This window comes from Vombatus ursinus, unplaced genomic scaffold (assembly GCF_900497805.2).
Source record: "Vombatus ursinus unplaced genomic scaffold, bare-nosed wombat genome assembly UNPS02014809.1, whole genome shotgun sequence".
NCBI classification, from domain to species: domain Eukaryota; kingdom Metazoa; phylum Chordata; class Mammalia; order Diprotodontia; family Vombatidae; genus Vombatus; species Vombatus ursinus.
This window is the reverse complement of record NW_020954587.1, coordinates 7703825-7726996: the sequence shown is the minus strand read 5'-3', so window position 1 is coordinate 7726996 and position 23172 is coordinate 7703825. Positions and strand designations below refer to the sequence as shown.

The 23172-nt window shown below is 34.4% G+C and overlaps 1 protein-coding gene across 11 annotated transcripts in view; it reads left to right on the top strand.

Annotated features, from left to right (window-relative positions):
- The window catches only part of CASK (calcium/calmodulin dependent serine protein kinase), a 395225-nt gene that overhangs the window by 166080 nt on the left and 205973 nt on the right, over positions 1-23172 (top strand). For all 11 annotated transcript variants that reach the window (XM_027875619.1, XM_027875618.1, XM_027875615.1 and 8 more), the window contains 2 exons: positions 6272-6349; positions 14478-14550. In XM_027875619.1, coding sequence (XP_027731420.1) covers positions 6272-6349; positions 14478-14550 — 151 coding nt within the window. The remainder of the gene's footprint in view (positions 1-6271; positions 6350-14477; positions 14551-23172) is intronic.

The following is a 23172-nucleotide window of genomic DNA, read 5'->3' as shown; positions in this document are numbered from 1 at the left end:
GTTGTCCTTTCTATCCCATTGCTTGTCATCATTCTCTATTTTAATATGGGATTGATGACCATTATAACATCTTGGATTTAGAAAGCATAGTGAAAATGAAAAATACATTAGATTTAGAATCATATGAAGCTCCAATTCAACCCTCCTCTCACACATTTATTTACATGATGTCTCCCCGTATTAGAATGTGCTTCTTGAGGGCAGAGACAGTTTTGGCCTTTATTTGTATCCCTAGTGCTTAGCACAGTGCCTGCCATAGAGTAAATGCTTAATACTTGCACATTGACTGACCAGAGAACTTCCTATTTGATAAGAACTGGTGGGAAAACTGGGAAATAGTGTGTCAGAAGTTAGATTTAGACCAGTATCTTATACCATGTTCCATATTAAATTTAAAATAGATAAATGACCTGCATCTTAAAGCTCATTCAGTTAAAAAAATTATAAGAGAAACAGTTCATTTTCCTTTTTCAACTTTGGGTAGGAAGTGAGTTCTTAAAAAGATGAGGGATAGATATAATTATAAAACATAAACTAGATAATTTGTATTACATGACATTGAAAGGTTTTTGTATGAACAAAATTAACATGTATAGGATGAGAAGAGAACTGTGAAAATTCTTAGTATCTAATATCTCTATTAAGACTGTTATGTCTAAGTTATATAGAAAATTCAAAGACATATTATAAAACCAAAAGCTGTTCCTCAGTTGATAAGTGGTCAAAGGATATGAACAGAAAGCTCAAAAAACAAAAACTATCAATTAAAATTTTATTTAAAAAAATAGAAGATAAAAATTCACTGAAGACAGAGATGGTTTTCACTTTTTGTTTGTATCCCCAGAATTTGCAGTGGTGTGTAAATTACTTTCAATGAGCAATAATTTTGATGTGGTTTCATTTTGTGACACCTATGGTCACATTTGTTGCTTCTTCTAATGTGAGAAAGGCTCAGAACATCTGGTCTTAAACAATAAAATCATATTGAATTGGTTTCTTCTTGTTAGTTAATTTTCTGTAAGTTGAGTAATGTATTTGTCCCAAACACATGTTTTATTGCTCCTTTTGGTTGTGTTTTTAAGAATGGCTATTGCAGGAAACTGCAAAAATCATAGATCTTAAAATTTCAATAACTGTTAGAGATATTGCCAGAACTGTTGTTCTGTAATAGGCATTTCAAGGATCATTCAAACCCACAGTGAAACACAATCAGCACAAATATTAGCATTGTCAAAATGAGAAAATGCCAAGAACTGACAAACTATTGTTGCAAAAGTCTAATCCTTAGAAAACAAGCAAAGACCTTCAGAGGGACATATCAGCTGACTGAGTTGTTTCCTCTGAAATGTGACATAAGGTTCTTGAAGCTGAAAAAAAATAGTTAAAACACCAGGTTGTTGTGTTTTTGTTTTGTTTTGTTTTGTTTTGTTTTACCTGCTAGTTATTGCTGTGAAGAAAAATAATACTCATCATGGAAATGACTAGTAAATAAACAGCAACTATTAATATAAAGAAAAAATGTTTATCGTGGGCAAATACAACATGAAGATTGGAGTACTGATGATTAAGAAAAAATAATTTCCTGATGAAACTCAGTTTTTCATTTAAGGCTAAACCAAAACTGTGGTCAGAAGAACTTCACATTAGACGCTAAATTCTTGGCATCTTTATTAGGCAATAGGACATCCAACCCAAAAATGTTTGTTGTTGTTCATTTGTATCCAGCTCTTCTTGACCCCATGCATCATACTGTTCAGTGGGTTTTCTTGGCAAAAATGCTAGAGTGGTTTGCCATTTCCTATGCAAGCTCATCTTAAAGATGAGGAAACTGAGGCAAACATGGTTAAGTGAGTTGTCCAGGGTCACACAGCTTGCAGTTGGCTAAGGCCAGACTTTGAACTCAGGTCTTTCTGATTCTAGGCCTAGCACTTATCTACCGAGCCTATCTGCCTCATCAAAAATTTTTAGGAGATCTTTTGACTTCCTGTAGGCCTACATGTCTTGTGTTTTTCAAAAGAACAATGAATCCTCATCAGTACAATAATATATAGAAAATTTAAAGAAATTTCCAAATGGAGATGAAATACTCTGTACAATGTTACATGTCACCAAAGGTCCAGGGCTGTGGCATTTTCCTGAGCTTCCGGCCCACAGACTAAGGGGGAATCAAGTGGCTGATGAGAGGGGGAGTGCAGGGTTCTCTTTGCCAGTGCCGAGGCAGGAATCTGTTGCTTTACCGGTGCATGGATCTGGGTCACAGTTCTGAGTAACGCTGGTGTGGTGGAGCTTGTTGTGGCTATGGAGGGGAAACACGTCGCCCCTTATCATAGCACCTTTGAAGAACTGAAAATTTTCAGATCCCTAGAAGTATCTCTGAAAACAGCTGTACAAACCCCTGTAGTTTGGGACAGTACATTCTTCACATTGGAAGCAGACTTTTACCTTAATGAAGAGTTTAAAACTCAAGTAATTTGCTGGGATCATGAGTAAGCAGCGCAAAAAATGTCAGACTATATTATCTCACTTTGGTGACAAAGAAGATCAAAACATACAACCAGAAGAAGACAACAAAGCCAAAGCTCCTACATCCTAAGCCTCCAAAAAAAATATGAATCAGTCCCAGGCCTTGGAAGAGCTCAAAAGGGATTTTGAGAAGCAAGTAAGAGAAGTAGAGGAAAAACTGAGAGTGATGCAAAAAAATCATGAAAAACAAGTCAACAGCTTACTAAAGGAGACCCAAAAAAATACTGAAGAAAATAACACCTTAAAAAATAGCGTAACCCAAATGGCAAAAGAGGTCCAAAAAGCCTATGAGGAGAAGAATGCCCTAAAAAGCAAAATTGGCCAAATGGAAAAGGAAGTCCAAAAGTTTACTGAAGAAAATACTTCCTTAAAAATTTGAATAGAGCAATTGGAAGCTAGTAACTTTACAACAAATCAAGACACTGTAAAACAAATCCAAAAGAATGAAAAATTAGAAAACAGTGTGAAATACCTCGCTGGAAAAACAACTGACCTGGAAAATAGATCCAGGACAGAGAATTTAAAAATTATTGGACTCTCTGAAAGCCATGATCAAAAAAAGAACCTAGACATCATCTTTCAAGAAATGATCAAGGAAAACTGTCCTGATATTTTAGAACCAGAGGGCAAAATAGAAATTGAAAGAATCCACTGATCACTGCCTGAAAGAGATCCCCAAAGGAAAACTCCTAGGAATATTGTAGCCAAATTCCAGAATTCCCAGGTCAAGGAGAAAATATTACAAGCATCCAGAAAGAAACAATTCAAGTATTGTGGAAACACAATCAGGATAATACAAGATTTAGCTGCTTCTACATTAAGGGACCGCAGGGCATGGAATGTAATATTCTGGAGGGCAAAGGAGATAGGATTACAACCAAGAATCACCTACCCAGCAAAACTGAGTATAATCCTTCAGGGAAAAAAAAAATGGTCATTCAGTGACATAGAGGACTTTCAAGCATTCTTGATGAAAAGACCAGAACTGAATAGAAAATTTGATTTTCAAATACAAGACTTGAGTGGAACATGAAGAGGTAAACAGGAAAGAGAAAATCATAAGAGGCTTATTAAGGTTGAATTGTTTACATTCCTGAATGGAAAGATGGTATTTGTAACTCATGAGACCTTTGTCAGTATTAGGGTAGTTGGGGGGGGATAATTATATATAGATATAGATAGATAGAGGACACAGGGTGAGTTGAAAATGAAGGGGTCATATCTGGAGAATGAAATTAAGGGGTGAAAGAGGATTATACCAGGAGAAGGAGAAAGGGAGAGGTAGAAGAGGGTAAATCATCTCACAAAAAAACAGAAAAGAAAAGGCTCTTACAGTGGAGGGGAAACAGGGGAAGGTGAGAGGGAATGAGTGAATCTTATTCTCATAAGATTTGACTTAAGGAGGGAATAACATACACACTCAATTGGGTATGGAAATCTGTCTTACCCTACAGGAAAATGGGGGGGGGGAGAGGGAACAAGGGAGTAGGGAGATGATAGAGAGGAGGGCAGATTGGGAAAGGGGGTAATCAGAAGCAAATACTTCTGAAGAGGGACAGGGTCAAAAGAAAGAATAGAATAAGTGGGGAGGCTGGATAGAATTAAGGGAAATAGAATTAGTTTTTCACAGCATGTCTACTATGAAAGTATTTTGCATAACTGCACATATATAACCTATATTTAGTTTCTTGCCTTATCAATGAGGGTGGGTGGGGAGTGAGGAAGGGAGAAAATTTGGAACCCAAAGTTTTAAAAACACATGTTTAAAAAAAATGTTTTCACATGTAACTGGGAAATAAGAAATACAGAAAATGGAGTACAGAAATCCATCCTGCCTTACAGGAAAATTGAAGGGGATAACAGAAGGGGGGAGAGATAGAAGGGAAGGCAGACTAGGGGAAGGGGTATTCAGAATGCATGCCATCTTGGGGTGGGGGGAGGGGTGAGATGGGGTGAAAATTTGGAACTCAAAATCTTGTGAAAATAAATGTTGAAAATAAAAAAAAAATAAAAATTACCATTAAAAAAAGATTTATATGTATCCTTCAGTAATCTTGGAACTCACCTGATTTAAACTCAATTGAAAATCTATGAGTTATAATCTTTATTAGAGTTAAGCAAATGGACTGTTTCTAAAAGGTGTGCCTAATATCCAATGTGACAAAAGTTTGGTTTCGTGGTAAAATAAAGAAGGTGTTAAAATCTTAATTTAATACTGAACCATATGGGGAAAAAAAAGTTATTGTGCAAAGGGACGTTTGATGTTAATGTTGTTGTTGTTAACAGCAACAACTAACATTTATTTAGTGCCTACTGTGTGCCACATACTGTGCTAAGCACTTTACATTTATCTCATTTGATCCTCACAACAACCCTGTGGGGTAGGTGTTAATGCCGATTTTACAGATTGAGAGATATAATGAAAATGTTTGTTCCCATAAATTTGCTGCAGACAGCTAGAGAAGTAACTAAATAAGACAGGATACAGTAGGTCTTCTCTCATTTTGCTGATAGAAGTTAGTAAGTAGGACAAAGGTTAAGCTTTGCTTAGAGTGCGCATGCTTAATAGGCTTAGAAATATTAGCTTCTCCACCTGCAGGAGGGGCTAAGACACCATTTTCTGAACATGGGATTTATGAAAGAGGGGAGAGACATGTCAAAGAGTAGATGTGTAATGGCGTGCCGGGAAGTTGTACGCTGTGGAGTACTCAGCCAATGAGGAAACAGAGGAGGGACTTTGTGGCTGGGATTAGAGATTAATAGTGAACTCCTTTTGGTACAATGTGTCCTAGTCCATAGGACACCCGCGGTTGCAACTGCGTAATAAACTGGGCTTTTAACTTCATCCCTCCTGAGTCCAAATGAGTTATTTCTCACAAGATGAGGAAACTGAGACAAACAGCAATTAAGTGACTTACCCAGTGTCACACAGCTATTAAATGTCTGAAGCTAGATTTGAATTCAGTTCTTCCTGACTCTAGGCCTGGTGCTCTAGGCCCTGCACCACCTAGATGCCCAGTACACAAAGTGTTTAAAAGATGTATAAAATTATAAGGTTTGTTGTATAAGTGAATACATTTAATTATTTTACTTTATTCCAGTTAATTTGCACACCACTCTGAGTGCCCAGCATATAGTGCTTAAAAGATACTTGATTGATTGTTGGAACAGGTGTGTGCTTATTGCACAACAAACTGAAAAATGCTGACTTCCCTTCCTTTAACTCTGATTACCACAGAATAAAAATTTTAAAATAAATTCATGAATTTCCTAATCATTCTTCCTAGCTACAACTTGTACTTGAGTTTTCGCCTTCAGTTGTGACATATATTATGCTTTTAAATCCTCGGTTGTGTAAAACAGGTATCATTTTATACTTAGGATGAGAAAAAGTGGGAAATTAGCTCTAGAACAATCCGAGTCTTTCACTGCTCATTATAACACAATCCAAAACCACAATTAAATTACCAAGAAAATACGTGATTCATTCTGCTGTCTGTGTTCTCTCTCTGTTCATTAGTTCTTATTTTCTCTTCCCTGCAAATTTTCAATAGTAATAGCAGTGTAAGTATTCTTTATAAAGTCACTCATAATTTTGAATTAACACACTTATTCAGGTGAAAGAAGTTATAATTATCTATTTATATATACCTAATAAATATCCAGGTTAGTTCACTTTCAGTGTTTACTTGAATTTGAAGGTATATTTACTGTTTCTTAACTCATTTTTAATATTTCTCTTTTATAGTATGGATGGAGCTGATCTGTGTTTTGAAATTGTAAAACGAGCAGATGCTGGTTTTGTATACAGTGAAGCTGTAGCCAGGTATGTAATTTAAACTAATATTGAGGGGTTGGGGGAGGGGGGAAGGTAATAGAGAAGAAAATTGTATAGAAATGATTTTGGAGAGCCTGGTGTTAGATTATACAATTGAAATGTTACTGCTTTTTTTCTACATGGAATGCATGAGTATTATATCAATACAACTGAAAATTAGCTCTGTATGAATATTTTAACACACTATATATTTGTGTTTTTAGATATAAGACTTGTATTTTCACATCTCTATTTAGGATCTTCCTCCTATTAATATTTTCAGACAAGGAAGGATTTTAATACTTGATGGTTCTTACAGAATTGGCTTTTATTTAAAAGAAGGTATGCCTCTCTAGGACTTCACCTTGTTTCTCAGTGTTGTCAAATTATTACATGCCCAGTTAATCCAAAGAAAACCATAAGATAAGACAGACTAGAAAAAAAAATGCAGAACCAATTCATATTTAGAGGAAGTGTTGAAATTATTTGTAATAGGCATACACATGTGCCTAGTGAAACCTGGAGTTCTAGGAAGTTAAAGATTTATAACAACAATAATAGCTAGTATTTCTGTTGTGCTTTAAGATTTACAAAACACTTTATATATGTTATCTCATTTGCTATAATGATCTAATAGATCAAACTAAAAAACACTAACCAGAAAGAGCTAAGACATGTTCACTGTGCAGTATAGGCAAATAATTTGGAAGGACAACAGACTGGTCTCTCCTTTTCCCCTCCATCAACTACTCACTGATGACTAGCTGCCCTCCCTCCTTAAATGTACTACAGCCACTCTTTGCTCACAACACAATTATTTACAGTATCATTTAACTCACCTGACAGTCATTATTGTATAGGGTTGTTCCCACTTATCTATTAGGAAATTTCAGTATTAGACCACTATCAGAGACAATTTTGAAAAGCAATAGTATTAAATTATTTATAAGCTTTTTCCCTTTCTATCTCTACATACTTTTCTTCCCTCCTTAGTCCTATTCTTTTCATAGTTACGGAATCATAAGGTCATAGAATATTAATTTGAAAGTTTTTAAGAGCTCATTTAGTTCAATTCTTTCATTTAACATGAGGAAACTTAATCTTACAATGATTAAATGATTTGATTTACATTTTTTACTTAGTCATCTATTAACTTCAGTTTCCTTCTAAGTCATCACTCTACTGGTTGAAGGTAAACAAGGCTGCAAGGACTAATAGTTGTTATATTTGCTAGGTTAAAAAAAACCACTATAACACAGATGAAAATATATGCTTATTTTTTTGACAGCTGCTTTAATGTATTACTAGAATATGCACTTCATGCATGTTGATGGACTGAAAAGCATAGTAGAATCATCTTTTTGAAAAACTTAATACAGAATGGTTGGCTATTATGTGCTATTAGTTTTCTCATATCATCTGGCATCCACTGAAGTAATGAAGCTAAACATCTTGGTTTCTAGGTTGAATGGACTGCTCTATCCTTTAAAACACATTACTTTACAAAGGCAATAATTATCGTAATTAACTTGGAATTTTAGCAGGCATATATCACATTTGTCCATTTGTTTAGTTACTTACCTCACTTCAGTTTTCTTTTCCTCATATGCTTAACTTTTTTTATTGAATTTTGTTTCTTCGATTAAGCATTTATTTTCATTTTCTCCCTCCCAACTACCTCACTTATACCACCCTGCCCCATCCCCACTAAAAAGAACAAAAAAACTCTTGTAACAAATCAGCATAGTTAAACAAAACAAAATTCTGTATTAGCCATATCCAAAAATGAGTTTCGTTCTGCATAATTAGTACACCAACTCTCTCTGTCAGGAGGTAGATTGTATTTTTCATCATCAGGCCCTGGGAATTATGGTTGAGTATTGAATTGATCAGAATTCTTAAGGTTTTTGAAGTTCTTCATTTTTATAATGTTTTTGTATAAATTTTTCACCTGGTTCTGTTCACTTTAAGTTCGTATAACTCTTCTGAGGTTTCTCTGATATTGTCCATTTCATCATTTTTACAATATAGTAGTATTCTATTTCATATACCATACTTTGTTTAGCCATTCTCCCAGTAGTTCTCTCCCCACTACTCCCTGTTTCCAATTCTTTGCCATCACAAAAAGAGCTGCTTTAAAATTTTTGTACAGTGAATCCTTTTCTTCTTTCTTTGATCTCTTTGGAGTTATAACCTTAGTAAGTGGTATCACTGAGTCAAAGGATATGCACAGTTCAGTAACTTTTTGGCATAATTCCAGATTGCTTTCCAGTTAATATGTTAAAATAAATATGGATACCTTTAAGAAAAAATATATTATTTTCATAAACAAATTTTAAAGATACTACTGTATGTTGAATATAACAGAATTAACCTCATTACATTATCAAAGGAAACATGACCTGTAAAATATTGTTATCAAAAAGTAATGAAGTTCTAGGTAAAAAGTATATGACTTTCTGTTTGTTTTTTAATAGAAGCACAGTGTTCATATTCATTTAAATTCAAGAAACTCTAAATACTTATTTTGTGAAAGATATGGTGCCTTGAAATTTATAAAGCATTTTCCATAGTAGAACAACTGTCCTATAAGATGTTTGAGGCTAAGAGAGGTTAAATGACTTGGTCAATGTCCCAAAGCATCTAGTAAGTCAGAGATTAGGTACTCAATCAACCTAGGACCTCTGACTCCGAATCTAGTGTTCTTTTTGCTACACAGTGTAGTTTCTTAGTGTACTTATAATGTACAACTTTGAAGATACATATGTTTAGTGTCAGAGTTTAAATTACCACTGTAATCCTGCACTTCCAGCATCCTTTGATTTTCCTTGTCTTAGACACCCAATTTGTTTATCTTTCACAAGAGGTGTTAAGATTAAAAACTTGAAATAATGACATGCTGTTAAAATACTAAGATTTCTCCTACTTATCTGAGTTTTAGGAAACAGGTAGCTACTAATATACTTTTCTATATAAAATGAAATGATTTGAAAATCACTTCTATTAGCTATTCATTATATTTAGCTTTTAACTTAGGAAGAGCGTGATGACTGAAAATAAAGATTATAGTGACTTTGTGAAAAGACTTTTGGGGAACAAGCAGAACTATAACTAATATGTGGAATTTTCAAATGTAAAATATAGCTCCTAAGAATTTTGTAACATTAGATCAAATAGAATAAAAAAGTATTGAGCCCTTTGTGTTTACATGAATCTGTCAGGCAGTGTAGAAAAAATTCCTGTATTGATTAGAAGATTGGGCTAGGTGACTCCCAAAGGGCCCTTCAAATGGTAAGCATCCATGATTATATGAAAACACCGTTAAATTAATTTCACACTAACATACTTATGAGACATAAGACTTGTATTAAAACAAAAGCATTTTGATGTTTCTCTTTTTCTTTCTGACTCACTAATTATATTATGACCATCTGGAAAAGCAGCAAAGCAAATAGCATAAAATATAACCACAATTGACTATTAGTGTAATCTTATTGGTGATTGTTCTGTTCTCTCAGACTGGTGAATCAGGGTAAATCTTTTCTAGTCCACAGGGGATAGTGAAACATCCACGTGTCAGTGAGCTGTAGTGAAACAACAGGAACTCATTGATCCTTTGCCATGGAAGTGAGCTGTGTGTGGAGATCTTCACTCCACTTCAATTAAAGAATTTGGTTAGGGAAAGGCTTACTTTTTTCCTTATGGTGCCAAAAGGAAACAGTCTTTTAAAAAAAAAAAAAACACCCTATATTTTTGTCGCCAGCTTGATCTAGAGAATTTGACCATCTTTTAGAATACCTTGTCTGAAGGTGGCTTTTGAGAAGTTATCTTTGAAAACCTGAGGAGAGGCATGTTATATCTCTGAAATGCAGCCAAATGCAGGTTGACATGTTTTCTGCTTACCCTACTAGTCAGGTCAGCCCTGGGAAGCATTTTCGTTGTCATTACTCTGTGTCTGTGTTTTGGCTTATACTAAGCCAGTTTCTTAATAATTTATTGATTTTGAATGGAATTTATAAAACTATCCTGCTATACTTTTTTTCTTAGAGGGACATTTTAGCTCATATTCTGTGACCCATCAGATTGCAGCCTAAACGTAATAACCTATTGAATCACATAAGCATGGAGATACATTCTAATGATCTAAATGCAGTTGTGTAGGCTTACATAGCTACCTAGATATTTCCTTCTAGTTTCGCTGAAATTCCCCCAACTTTCAAGAGGGAATCTAAATTCATTTTTGTTTACCTGGTTCCTGAATACTTGAATAAATTTATTTCTATCAGGGGTAGTAGCCCTGAGATAGCAATGTGCTATCATTATTTCAGTAGTAAACTTCTCCTTTCAAAAATTCTGTTTCTACACTATATGATATGAAAATATAGTTTACCCAAAAGCAGTTGTAATTTACCATGTTGTAATGTGTGATGTTTGGACTATTTGATTGATAAAGTTTTCTAGTTCTTGAAGACTGTTGCTTTAAATCAGTACATAGCAATTCATTCTAAGTATTATATTGAATTTTTTTTCCTTAACAAATAACTAAAACTAGTTTTCTCCAAGTTATTTAGATTTGTAGGTTTTGGGGGCATCATTTTTTTTTTTTTATTTATTTAATTTTTTTTTTTTTTTTAGGCAGTTGGGGTTAAGTGACTTGCCCAGGGTCACACAGCTAGTGAGTGTCAAGTGTTTGGTCTGAGGCCGGATTTGAACTCAGGTCCTCCTGACTTAAGGGGCGGTGCTCTTCCACTGCGCCACCTAGCTGCCCCAAGGCATCATTTTAAATGTAATGATAGTGAATTCATTTTCATATATAATGTCTTGTAGTAATTGAAAATGAATTGAGATTCCTAATGGTACAGTGAAAACAAGTCTGCACCTGTTAAGAATGAACTGGTTTTGAAACCTATCTATGACAACTTCAAGTTGTATAATTTTTAAAAATTATTTAAAGTCTCTGAGCCTCATTTCATTATCTGCAAAGTGAGGTTAATATTTTCAATACCTGCTTTTACAGGATTGTTGTAGGGAAAATGTTTTGAACATCTTAAAATGCTGTACAGATATAGATAGTTGTTAAAATGAAAGAGAAGCAGCCTGCCAATTGGAGTCTGAATTCATATAAGCAGTTCTAATATCAATTTATAAGTCTATGATGTTTTCATTTGTTTTTTCACTGAAATTCAGTGTTTCATACTTTGTCAAAATATGCCACATAGAATTTCTTACTTTTAGTATTAGGAGTATCTAAAGGTGAGGCCTTATATATCATTAGCTTTATAAACCAAATGTGCATATTACCGGCCTTTTCCAGTGAAGCCGAGGTGTTAATATGTAATGCAATCAAATGCATATTGGCAGAGATCAAATAAAGTGGTAATTCTGTATCAGGTTCTGCATTTGAGAAAGTTTAGGGTGATCAGATAAAAAAGAAGAAATTGAATCTTAAAAAAAATTGTTGGATAATAACTAGTAAGCATGTGAACATAGCTGAAGTTAAACATCCTGACTACTCTTGATTCTAGTACTGTCAAAGGGTTGGGCTTCTTTTAATGGGAGACAGCAGCAGACCATTTAGGGGCAGGAAAGAAGAAATGCATCCATTTCCAGACAATTCCCCTTAAGTGTCATTCCTGGAACCTGCTGCTAGAGCATATTAGTACATATTGTTATCTCATAGTCCTGTCCATGGGACAGCTAGTTTGAAATATCCAGTACAAAGTTGGTGATACGGGACTAGAACCCAAGAAGGAGCCTGGGGTTGGATATCTATATCTATTGACTTATCTGCATAGAGATGATAATTAAACTCATGGGAACTAATGTGAAGAAAAGCAAGTCCTAGACACAGCCTTAGGTAACATCATAGATGATATAATATTGATCATGATCCAACAAAGGGTAGTGAGAAGGAATAGTTATACAAATACTGTAGGAGGAGAACCAGGAGAGAGTAATGTCACAAAAATCCAGAAAGGAGAGGGTGTCTTTCTAAGAAGAGATCACTAATATCAAATGCATCAGTGAGGTCAGGAAGGATTGGAACTGAAAAAAGACCAAAAGATTTGGCAGTTAAGAGAAATCGGTCAATTTGGAGAGTACAGTTCATTTAATTTACCTGTTGACTCCTCATACCTGAGTCTTCTCAGGGTACCCTACTTCAGGCCTCTGGCCTCTCACTATTCCAGGGCCTTCTTCTGCATTCCTGTTCCTGGGGCATTGCTGCATTAAATCCCTCCTCTTCTTTGATTATAAGAAATCTTTCCAGGTCTCTCTCAATGCTAGTGCCTTCCCTCTGAGATTATCTCCAATTTTTCCTGTTTCTAACTTGTTCATACGTTATTGTTTACATGTTCTTTCCTTTATTAGACTGTGAGCTCCTTAAGAGCAGGGATTATTTTTTGCCTTTCTTTGTATATCCAGCTTTGTACAGTTCCTGGTACACAGTAAGCATTTAATAAATGATTATTGACTTGACCAAGTCAGCTTAGTTGCATGAGTTCCTCCAGCTCTATTCAGCAGTACATGAATAGGAGTGAGGATAATGAGTGCTATGATTGATCCAGGGTTTGGCAAGTGATTTACTTCATGAAAGCTTGATTTTTTGATCATTCCTTCCCCGTAATTCCCAGTGTGGTCCATTTACCACTTGAGGACACATTAATAAAGCTTTCCATATGGACGTGGCCATGCCTTTGTGCCTCAAATAGTTATTTTTTCTGTAACTCTCTAATGAATATAAATAACCTAAAATATGATATAATATCTGCTTTTATATCTTATTGTGGGATCCATTTGTAAATCCTGATTGCCTAACGTGGTGCTTTGATCTCAGTTGATGCTTAATTAAAAAAAAATTTTTTTTTGGTATGTGCGCAGAGGCAAGATTTGAACCCAGATCCTCTAATGTCAAATCCATTATCCCTTTTGCTGTATGACATTGCTCTCTGTTCTTTTTTTTTTTCTCTGTCATATGCAGAGAAATCTGATTGCATGAACTTTCATGGAGGTTAGAATAGGGAGAGAAAACCCTAGAGATGGATTAAAGTTGCGAAGCAAGTTGGAAAATCTTTTTCCCCTCTGTGTTTCTCTCAACCCATAGAAATGCATCATTTGAGGGCTACATTGAAGGAAAAAGCAACTTAATTTAATTATGTAATTTAAAATTTCGTTCAATTCCATATTCCATACTAATTGGGGAGAATGTAAATAAGAGGAAAAGAAAATGCAAGCCCTGTCTTTGAGATAGAAGAACAAGCAAAAGAGTAGCAAGAAGACACATGTACAGAGATAGACAAAAGTAGTTTCTTAAACAGTTATTTTACTTTACAGTTATAATACTTTCTTAAACAGTTATTAATCATCTATTGGGTTCTAAGCATTGTACTAAGCAATTAGGAGATAATATTGTTTAGATTAACACCTTTGAGGATTTTATGATTTATTAAGACAATAAAATACAAACTCAGTTAACATTATTGTATATTTTATTGACATTCGTTACAGAATTGCAAAACAAGGTGGTATTTGAGGTCCAGGGATGTGACCATACTTAGAAGAAAGTATTCAAATATGTATACACTTGTCTAGTGGCATAGTGGCCACATCAGGGGCGTGTGAAAGGGATTATCAAGAAGAGTCAGGTTGTCATGAAGTAACATGTTTATCACCTGGGCTTTTGGGGTGTTAACAGCTAAAAGGCATATAGCTATGTTGCTTTCTGTAGCTCTAGGCAAAATTGGGACCTGGACAACTTGATATTTGTCCTGCAGGCTGATGACAAATCAGGCAGAGGTCAGTGAACTGGAAATTTTTTGTGCCATTGAAATTTTGTGCAGCAGCAATGAGCATGTCTGTTTAATAGTCTACTTTTTAATGTAATTAAAGTTAATTGAAGATTGGAAAGCTTATTAAGTTCTTTATGTACTCTAACATTGCAGAATAGCATTCTGAAATTGTTTTTTTTTTAATCTTTATTATTAAAACTGGATTTTCACCAATTTTTTTTTAGTCCAGTAAAATGTGTCTATAGAGAAGTAATATGAAGGTGTGAGTTATTAATTGCAGACATTGTGTCTTTTTTAAGTTGGGTTTTTTATGTTCTTTATACAGTCTTAGATTTATTTTGTTTTTACAGTCATTACATGAGACAGATACTGGAAGCACTACGCTACTGTCATGATAATAACATAATTCACAGGGATGTGAAGGTAAGTCATTTATCTCTATCACTGTAAAACTTAGACACAGACTCTTTCAGTTTGAGGACTCAGTAGATTTTGTAAAGACAAATAAATAACTATAGTACTGCCAACATAAGGAAAATTGTGTAACATGTAATAAACATTTAAACATTCTTACTTAAAAATGAAAATGTGTGACTACACATTACTTGAAAGGCCATTCTGTTTCTCAGTGTGAATATTTTTTAAAATAATTTCTTTAACCTTAGTTTAAGGTTTATGGAAATGTATGCATCACTGGAAATCCATTTTCACTTTAAAAAATGAAGATGACTCCATCAGATATCAAGAGATAAATAATTAATAATTCTAAAATAATTAGAAAAAATAATTTTAGGTAGTTAAAATTTATGTTCAAGTTACCCATTTTTACTGTCATTATTTGACATATTCACCATAATATTAGTTTTGTTTGTATTATATTTACTGATTGCATTTAAAACCATTCAAAAACACAGATACAATTGTTGTATATTCTGTATAACTAAGAATATGACTTTGTACTACCATTTTGTCTGCACTTGGGAATCTCCTGCATGATTCACTTTACTTGGAACATTTGGCTTCAGTTCCTTTCAGAGTGTAGAGAAGAACAATAGGACTGTGAGAGGAATGGGAGGAATTAACTAGTCCCTTTCCATTCTTCTGCTCACCTTCCTGAGTTATTTTGCAGGTTGCAATTTGACCTTACTTCCTCTTACATCTTCCAGAGACATAGTATTCCTAGAAAAAGCTATCATTGCCCTCAATGTTTATGATATTCAAGACTCTACAATTCATGTTTATCATTGTAAGTTGGGTTTTCTTTAAGATGTGACTTCTTTTAGGGAAAACTGAATAGAATTATAGCATTTCTACGTAAGATCTACTAGAATGACATATCATTATATCGGCCAGTGAAATGATGCATAAAATGTATATCACATACATTTTTGTAAATTAAAACATTCACTTAAGGATTAAATTTGCAAGAAAATGGGACGTCTTATTAGATATCATTGAAAGTGTAATGACTATATGATGCTGTAGTAGAGTGTTTTGTAGCTATCTAAAAGGAGAATAAAATGTAATATATGGGAAGAGGAAAAACAGTAAATAATTGCAGCATACCTAGTGTTGCTTAGAGGAAAAAAACAAAACAAAACATTTTTCCTCCTCTCCTTATACCCCAAATATTATGTAACTTGAAAACTTATTTGGAAAACAAATTATTATATCACTTTTAACAACTTATTTAACAGTTATTAATTCACAATATTTTCAATGGTATATTTGTAATTGGTATAGTTAATAATTGCTACATGCTATAAATAATAGCTGACAATATGGTTTGCCTCGATACTTGTCATTCTATAAATATTTAGTTATTTATGCTAATCAAAGAAAGCTGGTGTGTATGAGCTAAAACATTTTAGTATTTATCTGAATGTACATGTCATGGTGTTTGTTTTTTTGGTTTTTGTTTTTGGTGTTTTTTTTTTTTAATCTACTCCATATTTAAGCTCCTTGAGAGCAGGAATTGTTTCATTATTTATACTTAAAATTTCAAGTACCTGGCATAGTCTCTGGCAGGTAGTTTGTATTTAATAAATGTTTTTTAATTACTGATTTTTGTTTTTACCTAAGATACTAATTTTAATTCCTGTGCCATAGGGCAATTGATTTGGGGGAAGCAGCCTGTAAAGGTAGAGAGAAAATTAGTCTGAAGTTTAAAATTTTACCACAGATAATCCACAATGATGTCTCTTTTATTGTTAGGCAGAGAGGCAATGTAGTGTAGTAAAAAGAGTGCTGGGCTTGGAATCAGGGTCTGAGATAAGAGGGCTACTGTCAGACAAAATCTGGGTTTTAGGCTGTTAAAATTGGGTGCCATGTTGATAAACTAGGAGTCAGGCCAGACAAATAATATATGTTTAGTATATCGTACTTAAGAACCCCAGGAGAACATAAGAGTTTAATGGGGAGAAGGCCAAGAGATAAACCCGGAAGAAGGGAGTAACTTTACAATAAATACAGATAGAGCCTCAGAAGAAAGAGTAGCTTCACTACAACAATATTAATAACAGGAGCTTTAAAAAATCTTTTATAAAAAGTGGAAAGAGGATAAATATCTTAGAAAAGATGTTAAAAACATTACCCAAGTTGTGGACTCCCTGAAAAAAATAGAATGGAGAAAATGGAACCCAGTGATTCCACAAGACAAGAAATATTAAGGTCAAATGATGGAAAATTTAGAAGAACATAGAAGGTATCTTCCCAAAACAATTGACCTGAAAAATGGGTCAAGGAGAAGTAATTTAAGAATCACAGCCCTCTCTGAAAACCATGATCAGATAGAAAATCTGAATCCCATATTTCAAGAAATCACAAAAGAAAATTTTTTTTCCCTATTTCTTATAACTGTAAGACAGTGAAAATAAAGTCTATTAATCATCTCCTTGAGCATGGGGAAGGAAAACAGCTATAGAAACTATTGAACAACTGTAGAAAGCACCCAGGAATGTCACACCCAAAAAACCATAGCCTCCAGGTAAAGGGGTGGGGAGAGGAAACCATTCAAACTGCCAGAAAGAATTCAAGTGCCAAGGAAATACACAGAATTACATAAGACTATATTGCAGTTACCATATAGGAAAGGAAATAGTGTAATACAGTACCATATTCCAAAAGCCAAATTTCAAGCAGAGAATAACCTTTCCTGCAAAATTGAATAATTCTTATAAGAGAAAAATGAATTTTTAATAATCTAAAGGAGTTTTAAGCACTCCTGATAAAAAGACAGAAATGGACTGAATCTTTGAAACTTAAATACAGGAAACAAGAGACATATTTGAACGGTCAAAAGGTTCCAGATGATGAAGTGCTTATGTTCTCATAGGACAGAAGTAACATTTGTCTCTTCAGTCCCTCCATCTTCAAGAGTCATAGAGGGAATTAAGAAAGATAAATACAGGGCCTTAGGGTGATAAAGTGTTCTCTTTTGGTAGGTGGAGGAGGGTTGAGAGAGGGGAAAAAAAAGGAAGAGAAAATGTAATACGCTAGGAAAAAAATAAGAATCATTCAGTAGCTTTGTTTAGTGGGTAGAATTCTGAACCCAGAGTCAGGATGACTGGTTTGAATCCTGCAGACACTTAGTAGTTGTATGACATTGCAAGTTACCTAACCTCTCTAGGTCTCAGCTTCCTCATCTGTAAAATTCAAGGTTTGGCTTTAATAACCTCTAATAGGGGACCCTTTCAACTTTAAATACGTGGTCCTACAAACTTAGTATTTCTTTTAATTAAGGTTTGCCAGAAGAAGAGTATAAAAACATGGAAGAGAGGGTGAGGGGAACAGGCATTTCATGAAACTCATTGTCTTCTGAACTAAATAAAAGAAGACTTCACACACACAATTTGGCATATACATTAATGTAATAAGAAGAAATACATTAAATTCAGCAGGGAAACAGAGAGAGGCAAGAGAGAGGAGTTTAATAGGGAAAGTCGAGTCAAGAGAAAATAGTCACAAGTACAGAAACCCACCTATGGAGAAAAGAAAGTGTAAGAGTCAGTCAGCAATTGAATTTTGGAATGGCTGAAGAGAGCAGGGACAGAGGTTGGGGAACCAACCACTTCAGTGATAAATTATTAGGTAAATCCCATTTCCTTATCTGCTTTTTAAAGAAAGAGAAGAAAAATTATAAGAGGATATGGTGATAGGAAAACATAATAGTCAGCTCTGAATGTGAATCGTGTGAACACATTAATAAAATGGAGGAGAGCATCATAATGGATTAGAAAGTAGAGTCTAACAATATGTTATTTATAAGAATCAACTTGAAGCAGATTCAGAGTTAAAGATTTAAAAGAGTTATTGTGAGAGGTTGGAGATTTGATTATGCAACAAATGAATTAAAAAGCAGAGATAGCAATCATGATCTCAAATAAGGAAACATAAAAAAAGTACTTGGTTTACGAGAAGCAGGGAAACTAGTTTGTTTTTAATGGCACCATAAGTAATAAAATAATATAATGTAATATTTATGCACAGAATAGCACCTAAGTACTTGAAGGTAAAACTAGTCTAATTACAGGGAGCTATATAAAATACAACTTTGGGGATCCTCAATTTGTCCTTTTTAGACCTAGACAAATCTTACAAAAAAAAAAGAAAAGAAGTTAAAGACCTCAATAGAATGTTTTAAAAAAAGTTAGATATAATTAATCTTTGACCATTACTGAATGGGAATCAAAAGTAGTATGCCTCTTTGTCACCTTTGGATGGCACATCTGTAAAAATTGTTGACCTTTCAGGGCACAAACTGATATACTGGTTATTTTCTTAACTCAGGATGGTACTTCCCATCTCCTTGCTTTCACACAGGAATAGGGGACCCATCCTGCTTAGAATTCACTCGCCCTTCATTTCTACCTCTTCAGTACAACTCCACAAGTATTTTAAAAGCACTTATCATGTATTAAGCACTCCTCCTTTGCCCCAGATTTCAAGGGGTTTTTGCCATTTAGCTTAGACTACAGTTTTACTTATATTCAATGGATTGCTTGTCTACAGGCTGTACTTTTTATTTTTACCAACAATCATTACTGTCCATTTCAGGATTTTGTGCTTATATGTTTGTAAAGAATTTGTTAGGTTTTTGCTCTCACTTTGGAAAGCATTCACTTTGGAAAGCATCATGATTGAGTCTAAAATTGTAACTCAGTTATAATAAATGAAATTTCAGTAAGCAGTAAAATTTATGATGGTATGGAAACTTTTACAAAATCAGTGTAACATGAAATTAATTATGAGTGTCAGTGTAATCCTACATCTTCAAGAAGATATGTCTTTGGAAGTGACTTTTGATTTTCATGTAATTATGCAATGAGTTTTTTCACCTTTAATTTGTCTTTCCTTAAAAAGTATGTATACAAATGTCTATGTATTCCATCTCAGTATTTTCTCGTTTTCATTCTTTCAACACAAAAACTGCTTTAAGAGGAATGAGGAAAGAAATGAAGGTCAATGTTCCTGTTATACTCTTTCTCTCCTCCTTAGCTGGAATTTCCCTTACCTGTGCTAAGCATTCAGCAGTTTATGAGGCATAGACATGCTACCCTGAATTCCTGCCAGTTGTCTTATATTGAATGGGGTGCGGGGGAGTTGAGCTATTTTTTAAAATCTTTCTATCATGGTTTATCTCAGTGATAAACTTGAAGTCTTGAAATAGCACAAGTTAGCAGCATCTCTATGCAAAGGATAGTTCGTATAGTGGTTTTCTGTTTGAGTCATGTCTGTATAGGATGGTTTGGTACTTTTAATTTTCCGCAGCTTTGGTTTTAGTTTTTCTCAGAAACTTCCCGTCTGAATGTTTTTGTGGGTTTTTTCAGTAATCTTTATGTACATGCTTGGCTGATGGCTAGCCATCAACTCTCTGTTCTTTTTTCCCCTCATTCTCTCCCCCACCCCCATTCCTCCAATTTAGCACTTTATTAGAAATGTATATACAACATATAATACTGTTATCCTCTTCAGTTTGATTATCAGTTTCTTCATCTATTGCCTTTAGTTTTTTGTACTCTAATGCTTAACAAAAGTTTCTCGTGTAACTACCTTAATGTTTTTGAACATGTTCTGTGCTCCACAGAGCTCATTGTCTCTGTTACATTTGTAAAGTTCTTTAAATTTAATTCATGTGGAAAGTTGAGTTCTTGATGATAATAATACTTAGAAAAATCTTTAAAGTATAGTACTCTGCAAAGTGATTAATAGTATATGTCCTAATATTAAGAATAGAGGAAAAGAAGGGAGCAAAGGAGAGAGAAAGAATAAATATGTACTTCCCTATCACATTGCACCTTCATCACTTGAGAGACTCAAGGTGAGGGCAAGACTTGTTCCTTACAGTACAACGACAAAATTAGGAACCCCAAAGCTACAAAGCAAGAAAGTCTAAAATAATTTTTAGGTTAACTTATCCATTTTTTTGTTACTTGTCTAGACTTAGGCTAGCTGGAGTTGAGGGTGGGGGTGGTGGCAATGGGAGTGCCACTGGCAGGAAAACTTAACTAAAAGTTATTTTGGAAAGAGTGGAAGAAGAGAGAAGTAAAGTTAAAAGGACAGAATTTCTTTTCTGAAAATTGTTTTGTACTTCTTAATCCACAAGACATATATATTTCTAAACTATTGTATACAAATATAATTCACTTAAAAACAGTATACAAGTCCAAATATTTGATTTATATGTACTTTTCAGGATCATATCTATTATATGCCAATATAGGAACATTATCACAAGAAAAACATGTTTGTAGTTTAAGCTAAGTTCTTCAATTTAAAGTTTTCTGTCAGAATCTGTATATAAATGGAGAGAGATCTGGGGGAAGCTTTCCCTTCCTATTCAGAACTTCTAGCTTTCCCAATAACTTAGGCAATCAGGAAAAGTCTGAAAGGAGGTGCTGTTTGGTGGGAGCTAGGTGTTCCAAGAGACTGAGGTGAGAGGGAAGACCATTCTAGGCATGGAAGACAGTCTGTGCTATGTTTAGAAAATAGCAAATAGCCCAGTTTTATGAGAACATAGAATACAGGAAGGGGAATGATGTATAATCAGTCTAGGGAAAAAAAAAAGACTGGAACCAGATTATGAAAGGGTTTTAAGGGGTGAGGGTGGGAGTGGGGAAGGAGAGGAGAGTTTGTTTTCTACCCTAATGACAACTGAATTTTCTTAAGCAGGAGACTGACATAGTCAAACTAGAATATCAATTTGGCATCTATGTGGATGATGAGAAAGAATAATAGCTGGCATTTATATAGCATTTGCAAAGCATTCTACAAATACTATATCATTTTATCCTCACAATGACCCTGAGAGGTAGGTAGGTGCTGTTATTATCCTCATTTTACAGATGAGAAAACTGAGGCAAGAAGAGATTAAGTGACTTGTCCAGGATCACACAACTAGTAAGTGTTTGAGGCTAGATTTAACCTCAGGATTTGAACTCCTGACTCTAATTCCAGCAGTCTTTCCACTGTACCACCTAGGTACCTCTGGGATGAATTGGAAAGTAGAGAAAATGGATCCAAAGAGACCACATAAGTGAAGAATGCCAGAAGTGTTGGTCTGATTCATAGATGGGAGACGAAGAAAAAAGAGAAATGGTGCCTGCCCTTAAGGAGCTTTTATTCTAAAGGAGACAGTAAGCACATATATAGATAGAGAGAAAACACATACAAGACAAATACAAGGTAACTTGTGGTGAGAAGAGGGAAATATTAATGTCTGAGAGAACCAGGAAAGGCCTCATGTAAAATGTGGGACTTGAGTCAAGTATGAGAAGAAAAAAGGGATTCCAGGAAGCAGAAGTGAGGCCGACTTCGTTGTAGGCAGTGGAAACAGCCAGCGAAAAGGCATAGGGATGGACATCTCCCATGTGGAGAACTACAGGAAGGAAGGAAGGCCATTTTGTCTGGGCCTTAGAGTTACGTGGAATGGAATGAGACTGGAAGGGTCAGGATTCGTCAAGTATAAGGGCAAGAACTGGGATGAAGAAGAAGACTGTGAGCCAGATTTTGTTGAGAAAGACCTGGGACAGAATTAATAATAGCCAGCAGCAGATGTACAGGGGGAGAAAGAGTTTGCAGTTTCAAGGTTTGTTTTTTTTTTTTATTTTTTTGGCTTTGGTTTTTTAAAATATATCCCCAGCTACAAAGAATTATAGAATTACCATCTATATTGTTTTTTATCTTTCCTGCAGCTAGCACGGTGTTGTCAGTTGAATTTGTTAAATTGAATTGAATAGTTGCTCAGGTTAAATAGTAGTTACAGAAATCCTGGTTGATTAGCCTATTTATTTATTTTTTTAGTTCAATAAATGTCTGTTTAAAAAAAAAAAGTTGGGGGAAAGAGTAATTTGTGTAGCTCTAGGGGAAAAGAGATGTCTTGGAAAACAGTTGAAATGTAGTTCCTAATCTAATAATTCATTAATTATTCTGTAGTTGATATTTCCACAAAGTTGAATTAGATACCCACCTGTTTATTTTTAGGTACCTGGACAAGTTGTTTTGTTAATTTGTTACTCTACTGAATAAGCAGTCAGAAGCTCAACTCAGTAAAAGAATGACTCTGCTTTGGTGGGTTAAGTGATTTACTTTAAAAAAAAAAAAAGAATTGAAGATGATATATAATTATGTTTATATGTACAAAGACAAACATATACATAAAAGTAACATAATTACTTTTAACAAATAACCCTAGGAAATTTGTACAATAAAATTTCACAATTGAGTTTATAGACTTAAAAGATCAGTTCGATTAAATGGTAAGAATTATTTCATGAATTTGTAAAATACTTTTCACCCATTGAAGATTATCTTTTATTAAATAAATGAATCTTTTTCTGTCTAATAATAATGTCACATACAGTACATAATGGTAATTATTCAAAAACCACAAACAAATGGATCAATTAGCTAGGCTCTGAAAAGCAGAGGAGGAAGAGTATTCTAGGTATGTGGAATGGTTTGCACTTTAGGAGATGGGTGTATCAAATTCAGTGGAGGAACATAGTTTGTGGAAGGAAATAGTATGAAACAATGCTGCAAAGTTAA